The 12,462-nt window shown below is 39.5% G+C and overlaps 1 protein-coding gene across 3 annotated transcripts in view; it reads right to left on the reverse strand.

Moving 5' to 3' along the window:
* RANBP3L (RAN binding protein 3 like) overlaps positions 1-12,462 on the reverse strand; it is a 37,785-nt gene that overhangs the window by 10,314 nt on the left and 15,009 nt on the right. For all 3 annotated transcript variants that reach the window (XM_032772037.2, XM_032772036.2, XM_032772038.2), the window contains exons 4-13: positions 11,976-12,054; positions 10,742-10,816; positions 9,414-9,482; positions 8,654-8,799; positions 7,988-8,091; positions 4,658-4,742; positions 3,547-3,649; positions 2,636-2,766; positions 1,518-1,638; positions 792-934 (exon numbers count right to left, since the gene is read on the reverse strand). In XM_032772037.2, the coding sequence (XP_032627928.1) occupies positions 792-934; positions 1,518-1,638; positions 2,636-2,766; positions 3,547-3,649; positions 4,658-4,742; positions 7,988-8,091; positions 8,654-8,799; positions 9,414-9,482; positions 10,742-10,816; positions 11,976-12,054 (1,056 nt within the window). The remainder of the gene's footprint in view (positions 1-791; positions 935-1,517; positions 1,639-2,635; positions 2,767-3,546; positions 3,650-4,657; positions 4,743-7,987; positions 8,092-8,653; positions 8,800-9,413; positions 9,483-10,741; positions 10,817-11,975; positions 12,055-12,462) is intronic.

Raw genomic sequence — 12,462 nt, forward strand, 5'->3', positions numbered from 1 at the left:
GGATCCCACTGTGGACGCGCTAAACCGATTTTATTAGATCTGTTTTGTAATATCGGTTTAAGCTAATTCGAAATAATCGTGCAGTGTAGACGTACCCTAAGCCTCTGACTGACAGAAGCTGGGACTGAACAACTGAGGGTGGATCACTCGATAATTGCCCTGTTCTGAACACTCCCTCTAAAGCATCTGGCACTGCCCACTGTCAGAAGACAGGATGCTGGGCTAGATGAATCAATGGTCTGACCCAGTATGACCATTCTTATGTTCTTATAGATATAGATATAGATATATATATATATATCTATCTTACTGGTGACTCTTGTGGACTACCTGCCCTTCCAGTCATGACTGCATGGACTACTCCCCCTGTCCTCCATCAACCATACTGATCACTTTGAATAATATCCCTGAGGCAACTATAGCAATTGTTTCTATGCAAAAGGAAAAAATCAGGAAAGTGTGTTGATAGATTTTAGGCATCTTTTAACGTTATTTAGCATCATGGAGTAGCCAGTTCCATGGATCACTGATAGTCCACAGACCAGAGTTTGGGAACAACTTGTATACCATCGCTTTAGTGACCCCTGCTGGCTGTCTGATACAGTGATCTGGTTATCTTCTTGGGCCATCTCAAACCTTCAGCTTTTTGCACAAAACAACAGTTGACCTCAATGGTAATTGTGTACATGTTATAGCCTTACACTTTTTACCATAAGGAGGCTTGCTGGAACAAGGAATCTGAGCTAAATTGCCAAGTTCTAGATACTTGTTCTTTTTCAATTTTTTCTTACCTGTATTAGAAATACTTTAACAGAATGGTCTTCTAGGTCTGTCGCAGTGATGCACAGACTCTTGCGATTTGCTCTTTCTATCGCCATCTGAGTCCAGAGTTTGGTGTTGAGAATCAGTCTCAAACTGCCTTGATTTCGCATAACTAAAACAGAAATGCTTACATATTAGACAGTACATGGAAACCTCCCTGTTGTTTCAGCAGATTTATTCAGTACTGCTATAAAAATCACATTTCCATTAACTTTGCATTTCAGGGGATTATAACCTAACATTTTGAACGAGGTGGGAGTTTAAATTTCTTTACTATACTTTGATATTTTTAAAGTTTCTCTCGATATGATATATTTGCCTTATGATATAATGAAACAATCTTTCAAAACTACACAATAAAGCGTAAGAAACTACTGCTCAATAAGCAGAACACCCCATAAGTCACTTGGAAGAAGCAGCACCTCTGGTAAAGCCAAAATCAGAAAAGAGAACACTAGAGTAAAGAAATCTGGAAGCAGAAATACATAGTGCATAGTGACATCTGTGAGTACCTGCAGCTCACAAAAACTGCAGTAGCAAGAGAAGTTTAGTAGTTTGCTAACTTTATAGAGTAATAATGAACAGGCTTTGAGCAACTGTGTATAGACAAACCTGGCTGCAGGATTACAAATGAAGTGATACTCAATTGACTATTGCAAATGAGAGCACGATTAAGAAGTGGAACTAATTTTTACCTAGCCTTGACTGTAATGTTCCATGTTTATTGCTTGAAGTGTCATTAAGCCTCAGGGATCCTCTTCCTCTTTCAGTCCAGGATTGTGAGAGTTTATTAAATACAAAAAGCTTGCAACTGATCTAAAGGGCAAAATGTTATGGAAAGTGTCAACTGATCTGAATTCTGTTGTGCCAGAGAATGCAGTTTATAGGTTTGATGTCTCTGTGCTATAACTTTTTATTTTACAGTTTGCATAAAATTAAGACAAATTTTAAAAATGAAATGAAAATTGCACCAAACCCAGATTTATGCTGAGTACTGCTAGTAACCAGGCTACAGGGAACATTTAACATAGGTTAAAAATTGAAAAAGTAAAAGTGAAATGTATTTCTTTCTCTTTGAAATCCAAAGACACCTCCATATTTCCCGAAGATGTCCCAGAATGCATCATCCTATGACATCACTTATATCAGAAGTTTCATGCAACTCATTGTACCAATATTGTCATAAATTGAAGCTAATGATCCATCCACATACAAATTTCCCACATATGAATGGGAGAAGTGGATTCAAGCAATCTTACAGTTTTATATCTTTCCATTTTTAGATTTTTGTAATATATGCAAATGTTTATTTGCCAAGAAAATAAAGAGTTTTAAGAATCTTGAATAGCAAGATTTATCCTGCTAGCCTAAAATTACATGGATGTACCTTAGTTTTATTATAAAACCACTTAGTTTGATAACTCAATAGTTTAAAAAAAAAATCAAGCCTTTGTGTTTAAAGTAACTTTAAGAGTACTTATAAATTGGGGTTTTATTTATTGGTGTTAGGGAATACTGGCTTATTGTGAAGACAGTTATAACAGACAGTAGCAGAATGAGGCTTTTGGAGTATGATTTTGGAAGTTGAAAGAGCTCACTATATTCAGTATAGAGAATATACAATGAAAAGCTACGTATCAGCTTGAAAAGAAATTAGTTAACAAGCATATTTTTAAAAAAGGAAAAACTTATACAGTTGTCCAACAAAGTAGTAGTAGATATGTACTCATGGTATTGTAAGTTACAGTAGATCATAATGTGCTTTCTAAACGTAAGTAGAAAGGCTCATCATACAATCTTTAGGAAAATATACCTGCAACACGTTATGTTCTGCTTCTTCCCCTGTTATAACTTCAACTTTATCTAACAAATATTTCTGTGCTGGTTTGGAAATGTAATCCGCAGCTGATTCAATTAGTGTTGACTTCTTGACAAAAAATGTTTCTAAAGGGCAAATAAAAACAACAGAAAACTATAAAATTTCTACAGCAGGAATATTTTAATATGTCAACAATATGTCTATTTGTATAGTCTAGGTCTTTGTACGTTCCCCTTAGTGGTAGATATCAGTTAATGTTTTAATAAACTTCAGGCATTCCTGTATATTTTTTAAAGAATAAGACCACGATCCAAGGTTTCTGTATAGGCACACTGGTCTGTCCACAAGGAACAACTAGCAGAATCAAACGCTAACTAGTTAATAGTCGAGTTTCCAAATCAAATTCTTTGTGATATTGCTGCTCAAAGTCAGAGTCATGAAAAACATAAGTCCCATAAATCATAATGGTAATAAGAGGGGTGTGACTATTCAGCAGGAAAGAACATGAACAACTAGCTAAAACTGTACTTGAAGTGACTTATTCATAAACAAGCTATAGGCTGAAATGTGTTCACAAAGTATTCATCACACAGTTTTGGATAACATAAATTTGTAAAACTCAAAGTCTATTCAAGGAAAACTTACAAATAAAAATAGTCTAAATTAATCAAATAATAAATTATTCGCTATGATGATAATCTAGCTCTAATTCTGAGTCACAAATGACAGTTGCTTTCTAGACACTTCCATTTATGGTGCACATCCTAATAGTATACTAATGACTGGATAACTTTAAAGTAAATAGATGATAATTACTGAACACCATTAATTTGATGTCCTCTATGATGCGCTGAAATTGACTTATTGGTAGAGCCTCACTGTGTTTGCTAAGTATTAATGCTTACTTGTATGTGAATAACCAACATGAACAGTTTTGGCATCTGTGGATGTTATTTCTTTCTTGCATAGATCAGTTTCATTATGCAGCTTGGGAGATTTCTGAGGACTCTAAAAAAATGGAAGAAACAAGGACAAATAGTTTAAGAAATTGTAATGTTTATATGTTTGACATTAGCAGCACGCGGAAAGATCAGGAATGGATTGAATCATAAAATACACAGCAGGGGTGAAGATTAGTTGAAATAAGTTAACATGCAAACTTTATTCCTGCATACAAATACTGACATAGGATATAAGTAAACAAGCATTTGGTACTTCAGTCAATAGTGGAACTTGGTCCATTATTATAAAAGCCCCAAAAACATCATTAAGCAGGAACTGTAGTCTCTTCTTAAGAGAGACTCTGAGCTAGAAGAATAAGCTTTTTTCAATTTAAGTTTTAGGTGATCTGATAATAAAAGTGGAGAAGTTTAGCAGGTATCTTTCCAAATTAATTCCTCATTTTAGAGATCACCGTATATACCCAAAATTTAAAAAAGGCATTGCAGAATTTAGAAATAATCACTGAGATATTTTAAACTATTACATTGAGCTGATTCTGCAGAGTTACAGGTTTCTCATTGTTCACATCTCCTTTATATCTGTATACTGCTAATCAAATATTTTCTTGGGAGTCGGAGGGGAGAAAGCCTACAACTCTGAATGTTAAAGAAGTGAAGTGGTTTGAGCTATAACAGAAAATTGCTAGAACTGATTTTCCTACTGAAGGACCAAGTCTAAAATTTGGGCCACTTAAGTTGTGCCCATGAAATGTGCACAAAAGCCAGCCGAGCACACCCAACAAGTAACTGCCTGTGCAGATGAACACTGACATACATAATTATCCATTTTGGACCGATCCTGTGAACAGCTATACATGTTTAACTTTACTCATGTGACTTGACTTCAAAGTGATGACTCATGCATTTACAGGACTAGGGGCTTTGTACGTACATATGACAAATGTTGTGGTCACAATTTAGGGGACCATCTTTGAAAATGTGACCCTCAGTATTCAAATGCCAACTTTTTCAGAAACCGAAGCAAGAAGAAAAACTCAATATTTACAAATCTTACCAAAACTCTCTCTACCATGTTTTCTCCAAACACAAAAGTAGAATTTCTGTTGTTTAAAAAAGTTACATCTTCAACTGTCTGATTGCTAGAGAAACAAAATGTGTCAAAAATATCAATTAGACTTTGTAAAAGATGCAATTATAACATCTATAACTGCATACATTTACCTTTCCAAACCTTACATTAAAATAAAAATATTGGCCTACTGGGAACCATAGAGAATACTTTATTAAAGGAATTTAGGGAGATACATTGTATTTCATGTAGAATAATGAGAATGCTCCTTAAAGACTAGATAGTGGCAAAGCCACAGGCCACTGTTGCAGCACCCCAGGAGCAGTATAGGGAAAGAATCATTCATCAGAGAGGCACACTTCTCTCCCTGCTTCCTCTTATTCCAGCAAACAGCTACCCTCCCTATGTCGGCTTAGCTGTGCCAGCCACCAGATCCACCCACTCCCCTATCTTCTTCATCTTCTCCTTGTCCATCTGCTTGGGGAACATAGAGGGGCAGGTGCACAGTTTACTTCAGCATACCTAGATATAGAGTATGTCAGTGCTGCAATGTAAGCATGGGTTCAGACCAGGGTTGAGCCCAAATCCTCCTTCCATCTACACACAAATCTCTCAGGCTTAGACCTAGGGTCCTAGGATCCTGCAGGGATGGAGGCTCCAAGCCAGCGACAAGCCATGACCCAGGGTTCAAGCCCTATTGCTTTGAAGTACAGATGCAGCCCTGCTTGACTTGGGTCCTGGCAGTCTGCCAAAAGTATCCCATAATCCCACAGGTCACCTTCTTTTGTCCTTTCTATTGCAAAAATCTCCAATAGACTCAGTTGAAAATGGAAGCCCCCACTTGGCGAACACCAACAACTCAGTGAGTCAGCATTAACCCTTCCATTTTCTTTTGACCACCAAAAGGAAGGGATACAGATCAGGATAAGAGAAGAACAAGTCAGAGATCTTTTGACCAATTTGAATGAATTCAAGTCAGCGGGCCTGATGCTGCACACCCCAGGGTACTGAACGAATTAGCTGTAGAAATCTTCTAGCCACTGGCAACAAAATGAAATTCAACAAAGGCAAATGTAAGTTTGCTACACAGAGGGAAGGAAAACCAAGAAGGATCTGGGAGTTGTGGTGGCTCACAACTTCAAATGTGAGTCATCAATGTGATGCTGTTACAAAAAAGCAAATGCAATTTTTGGCTGCATTAACAGAGGAGTCATGGGAAGTGACAGTATGCCATCTGCGGCCTAACCACTGCTGAGTAGAGTGATACTGTTTTGAATGTAACATTTTATGTCTTGAAATTCCTCAGACATTAATTCTGTGCTCCTCCAGTGAGCTATTTGAGACAATAACCTTCTGTGTCTTGTCCTATTGCAGGCCCCTTGACCTCTACTGGCTGCTATACCTCCACAGCTCGACCTCAGTGCAGTACAAGCCTGGCCCAACATACCTCCACAGACTGTTCCAAGAGGAGCATTTCCATGGTGAACTTGGTCATAGTTCTTGAGTGGGCCAACCAGCAGGTCCTGTACCAGAAGCAGAAGGACTTAATATTGGAGAAGAGGCATGCCAAGAGACAGGAGGAAGGGCTGAGTCTCACTGCACAGCTTGAGGACAGGGTTTTAGCAAAGGAGCAGGCACTTGCTTCACAGTTCCTGGAACAGGAATGGCAGCTAAGGGAGGAGGAGAGTGCTCAGCAGAGAGACCTGCTTGAGCAGCTCATCTCAATCAGGTCTGCAAGATTATCAGCTCCTGCTGCCACTCCCACACCATCGCCTGATTCCCCTGAGACATATTCTCAGTCCAGAAAACTCTACATCTGGGTGACTCACGCAATCAGGCCCCACAAGCAGCTGGGCAGGGCAACTAAACACCATGCAGCTCTCCATCTTGCCCTCTCTCCTGTTGATATCTCCGCCTCGGCACCAAGTGCACAGAAAACAAGGAAAGAAGAGCAAGGCGAACAGAGTCCAGGGGACATGCAGTGGTAGAGTGATTCTGTTGTGTTTGCACTGGTTCATACACTTTGTTTGTTTGTTTTGGAAATGTTCTTTTGTAACTGTTTTGGTGTTTTAATGGCAATGGGTGACTGTTGCACAATTTTAACACATTTATAAATAAAGCCTTTTATGTTAAGGAAAGTTTATTGCTATACTGCATCTCATCATACAATCATGATTTGAAATAACAAAGCTAAACACATGATCAGGAACAATTAGGAATTACTACACACATGCTATTCCTCTATACAGCTAGGTAAAACAAGTCACACATCAATAACTTCCTGATGGGAATGATTCACAGTATGGATTCACCACTCTATCCCCAATTCATAATTCAGCATGTCATTCATAAGTAAATTGCATGACTATCAAGTCCCCACCCTTCCCCAAGAACTGAATCCCCAAATCAATTAGCCCCTTAACTCTCACAAGCAGATTCATAGAGGTACTAGTCTCCCTCTTCCATGGGACTATGGAAGTCAATAACATAGGAGCACAGAGCATCCTTGACTGCTGTTGCCTGTATGCATCTAGCTCCAGCTGTGTAAGTGCACTTTCTGGCTGTGTGTTCAGCGACCCCTTGCTGTCATAGGTCCATTCAGGGGGAAATGGTTCACCTCTTCCTCCTGGTCCATCTCATACTTTTGATGGCTCAGAAAAAGTTGCTGAAATGTTCACCAGTGCCTCATGGAAGCTGCGTTTTCTGTCTCGAGTGAAAGTGCAAGCCAGACAACTTCTTGAAAAAGGGTCTTCTCCATGTTGCTCATCTGGCTGTGTCGGTGGGCTGTTCAACCTTCCTATAACATGCAGGGTGGGCAGTAAAGTTTTCCCACAGTGCACCATGGACAACGGGCTAGAGTGGCCACATTTCAGGAGGGCACTAGGGAGTCTGGAATATGGATGGTTTGAGTTGGGTCTATATGCTGCATTGTGGATGCCAGAGCCCCAAATTCAAGCCTAGGTTCGAAAATTCTTAAGGTTAAAAATCAGTGTAGACATTCAAGCCCTGGGTTCTCCAACATAGGTCAGCTGACTTGAATCCCACTAAGCCTGGGCTTACACTACAGGGTAGGCATTCCCTTAAAATCCAGGTAACTCATGCAGAGGTGTGAGGGGAAGTTCTTACTCTCCTGCACAGACATATAGTTCAAGTTATAATCTGTTCATAAGCCTTTCCTTTCTGGCTGATGTGAGCATTTTTTCAGCTAACAGATACACAGACACATGTAAAGCAACAAGCCAGAGGACAAAACCAAACACTTACTATTCTTTAGATACACAGAAAAAAAAACCCACAATGCTTTGACTAACTTACCCTATTGTTTTAGGGCTAGAAAGGTGCATGGAGATAGATGGCCTCACTGTTGTCTCAGAACCTTCTGAGTTCTCTGCTGGGCAATGAGAGCTCTCTTCAGACAACTGGAAACAATATGATCAATTGGAAATGTTGGAAAAAATTAATTTTGGCTCATCTTGCACTATAAATAGTTTTACCAGAAATTAGGGCCTGCAAAGCCCAATGCATGTGAGAAAGTATTATTGACAAGAGTAAGCCTATGCATGATGGGTCCACTTGCATGAATTCAGATAATTCATGTGGTGGTTTGCAGAGACAGGCCCATGTTTATTGTGTGAAGCAAGCCAGTGCAATTCCTAACCAGATTTTAAAAAATAAATTCTTAGAAAGTAACGTTTTCCCAACCCTCTATCCCAAATTCAGATTGAATTACAAGTTTACAGCATCTGCACACTCATCAAGCAGCTGTATGGGCAGTTTAGCAAGGGCTGGATTTTCCAAAGCGCTCAGCATTGGTACAATTGCTCCACTGAAGTCAAAAGCAATACTCCTGTTGACTTCCATGGGAACAGAATTAAACTAATACTGAAGACTTCCCTGTAAAATACTTAATATTATTAGAGCTCAGGCAGATGGGAAAAAACCCAGACATGCATATTTTTGACACTGAAGTTACATTTTTACCTGAATATTTGCTCTCTCTTTAGTTTTGGAAGATGCCAGTATATTTTCAGTGCACATCTGTCTTCTTTCCTCACATATCTGAGACTGTGGTGGCTGTAAAATGGCAGGTCTTATGACAGTCCACTGCTGAATTTGTGAAAAGACTCCTTGCAAAATACAAAGTAAAAGGTTAATATATGCAATCTTTCCTTCACATTTAAACAACACATTTGTGTCTTGCTTTTTCTGACTCATAATGTAGATGTGCTGTGGAGTTTTAAATTAATTGTATTTAAGTGTTATTGTTAATACCTGCCATCCTTTCCTGTTTTAAGTCCCTTCTAAAAACGCTGCCAAATAAAGGAGTGATGCAATATTTAATAAAACAAATCTGCACTGATTGTGATAAATCCATCTTCTGATTATATGAAGCTTGATCCTGCACCCATGGAAGTCGACAGGAGTTTTGCCTTGCCTTCACTGGGAGCAGAGTTCAGTCCTTGTTAACATTATGGATCAGAAATATATACTTGGGATGATATTCGCTCCTGATCAGTGGCCCTAAACACGGCCTACGAACCACTTACGTTTTCAAAATAGAGCTGTAAGTGGAATTAAGTGGTTTACAGGCTTATAATACAGGCCTTCTGCATAGGGGGTGAATATCAGCTGTAGAGAGTAAGCTGGCTGGGCCAGGACTGTACATTTTACCTGCTCTGTACAGTGTTGAGCACACCATGGATCAACAACAAATTAAAATTACAATACTAACAATAGTTACCTTTTTCTGTTCTTGTGGTGTCATGGTTTCTTTGGAGAAGAGCTGAGGTCATGAATACGTTATTCTTTACTGCAAAAGAAGTGTTTATCCACATTGCTTAATTGTTTATCTGCATTTCTGTAGCCCCCATTACTGCAGAATCTGAGCATCTCACAAACATTAATGCATTTATTTCACACCACCTATTCGAGGAAGGAAAATATTATCCCCATTTTATAGAAGGAGAAACTTAGGCACAGTGAGAATGACTTCCCCGGGAACTCTCAGGCAGGGCCAGGAATTGAATCCAGATATCCTGGGTGTCAGCCACTACTTTAACCACAAAACTGTCCTCCTTTAGCTTTACAGCTCATGGGCATGATAATGTCATCCAGTCAGAATATCCTTTCGGATTAGCAAGAGAGACCCAAGAGTACAATGGTAAATGCAGGAGATCTAACACGTGCTGGTAGTGATGACCATCATGATAACTGTAATGATGGTCAGTGTGTGGCACTGCTGCTGCTTCTTTTATATGGTTTCCAAATGTCACCCAGAAATGCTCAGAAGGGCTGCCAGCCTTGTCCTATCAATAACGTGCTAAAAAATTACATGTCTCATAAGCCATATATAAACTCCTCCATTCCATTCCAAGATGATTCTGGTTTGGTGCTATACCAATTTTATACCCTTACCAGATTATTTGGAAACCCCTAAATCAACAATTTTTTTAATCCAAAAGGTTTTCAATGTGGGAGTCAAACAGGTGTCATGGTTTGTGACCACTCTGCCCTTCCCTTATGGATAAATGGGAGGGTAATCTCTGCTAAATCTTGGCTAGAATGGAGGGTGTTCCCAGTATGGAAAATGGTGTCACTGAATATGCGAATCACTGTTTTAGTCCAAACACACCTAGCTCCCACCATTTCTTCAACTCCATTCTGTGTTCACTGTCCATAATATTTGACATAATAATATAACCTTTCACCTACTTGCTACAAGGCTTTGTAAATCTCAAAAATATCTGAGTTGCAACAGTGAATAGACTTTGAACAACCCAGTGTAGCATATGCCATAGGCTGCTTGCATCCCATCCAAACAGCAGCTCTCCCATGCGCAGAGTATTCCCTAGCACAAAGAGATATTAGTGCGACATTGACTGAGAAATGAGTGCCATTGACTGAATCACCAACACATCTTGTTGAACAGAGCAAAGTTCCTTGCTCTCATTCACATACTGACTTTGCCCAGCCCAGTGAGCTCAGTCCCACAGAAATAGCAGTTTTATTTTGTTATTTTACTGATTTTTGGTTTTAAGGGAATATTTACTGAATAATATTTTTAGTTACCTGGCTGTGATGGAGGAAAGGTCGGAAGGATGGTACAGGAAGATGATCTCACTCTTTTCTGAGACAGTGCTGTATCTGAAAACATAAGAGACTGAAATTATCCTTTGTTCAAAGCACAGTACCTGAATATGGCCTTTTCATGTTAGCAAAATATATTTGTCGTGGATGAGCACAATCTACCTGTATCAGGCAACTACTAAGGCTTTGTACTGTAGACTTTGAATTTCCAACCATTGCTGGCACTAGTGCAGTTTCAGCATAAAGAAAGAGCTGGCAGCTGCCAGCATTTTTGACCATACCATCATCTTCTAGACCTTCTCAGATTAGGGCTAGATGTCATGGTGGTTCAAGTGCCAAGAGGCTAGTCTACATTGGTACTCCTATTGTTGCTACCACCAATGATACTGAACACAAAGGTAGGAAAAATATAGTACAGGCACAGCCTAAGGGGGTTATTATAGCAAAAGTATGAGACTACCAGTCTTTTTTTTGGTCTGGAGCTGTTCAGGTCTAAGTAGATGTAGGAATGATCTAGGTGTGATTTTAAGGGTAGATAAAGTTAGGTTAATTGTACCCTTTTAACTAAATGGGTTAAGTTTATCAACGGTGGGTGAAGCAAAATATTATTTACCTACATCAAAGCCCAAATATTGAGGAAAGCATACGGCCTCATCATTACAATAATGACACACTTTAAAATAGAATTTCTACTGCACATGATCAGTACACAGTGGTCTGCAGTGACTTGTGTGTTCCCTCAATATTGTGGAAATAACCCCACCACCTTGAAGGGGTTTCCAAGTCAGATGATAACTAGTTGGAGGGGAAAGCCCTTGTCAGCTTCTCAATTCCATGGGTCCCCCTGGGCTTATGGGGTTGAACAATGAGCATCTTCGAAAGGGTAGGAAATCCTGCCTTCCCTTGACCTAATCAAAAGATTCCAGGGAAACTCATGATCGAAACACATGGACCTTCCACTGCCTGATGTGGAAATAACTCATGTATAGACCGGGGGCCCTCTGTTAATTTAAAACCAATATTTTTTCAGACTTAGGAAGGAGCAAGTTCCTCACTGAGAATTACTTGCAGACTAACTTCAAAGTTTAAAAGTTTTGCTGACTTGGAATTATTCTAACCAAAATGTGTATCTGAATAATGGGGAAAATATTTTTTCTAGCTTATCAATCTATAAAATATAATTACAATTATAACCAAATTGAGCTAAATGACATACCTATGTAGAACTGCGAGTCCGACGTTTGGAAAGTAAAAGACGAAGACCTTGCCCGTTTCCTGGAACAACCAATGAAATCTAAGAGACATATAACATATCATGTGCTGTAAAATCAAATTTTGCAACAGATTTCAGTAAATTATTGCAGTACAGAATTCTAATATCAAAGGTCTAAAATTAAAGCCTGACCTGGACCCGAGTACAGACAACCCAAACCAACCCAAGAGTGTTAAGTCATGTTTAAATGCAACTCAACCCAACACTTCCCCCTGAACCTGAGTCAGTGTGACTGCCTCGTCCTTGGGGCTCAGCCTGCTGGGGGCTTCCCATTCCCCACATCCTTTGCCTGCAAATCGTCTCCAGCTGCTGCCTGCCCATGGGGTCGGTGCAGCAGGGGTTGCATGCCTCATCCTGCCAGCCACAGCTGCCTTGCTGTGCTGTGTGTGCTACAGAATGAGAGGCACTGCAACTCAGTAGCAGCAGCCAC

This window comes from Chelonoidis abingdonii, chromosome 6, assembly GCF_003597395.2.
Source record: "Chelonoidis abingdonii isolate Lonesome George chromosome 6, CheloAbing_2.0, whole genome shotgun sequence".
Classification (NCBI taxonomy): Eukaryota; Metazoa; Chordata; order Testudines; family Testudinidae; genus Chelonoidis; species Chelonoidis abingdonii.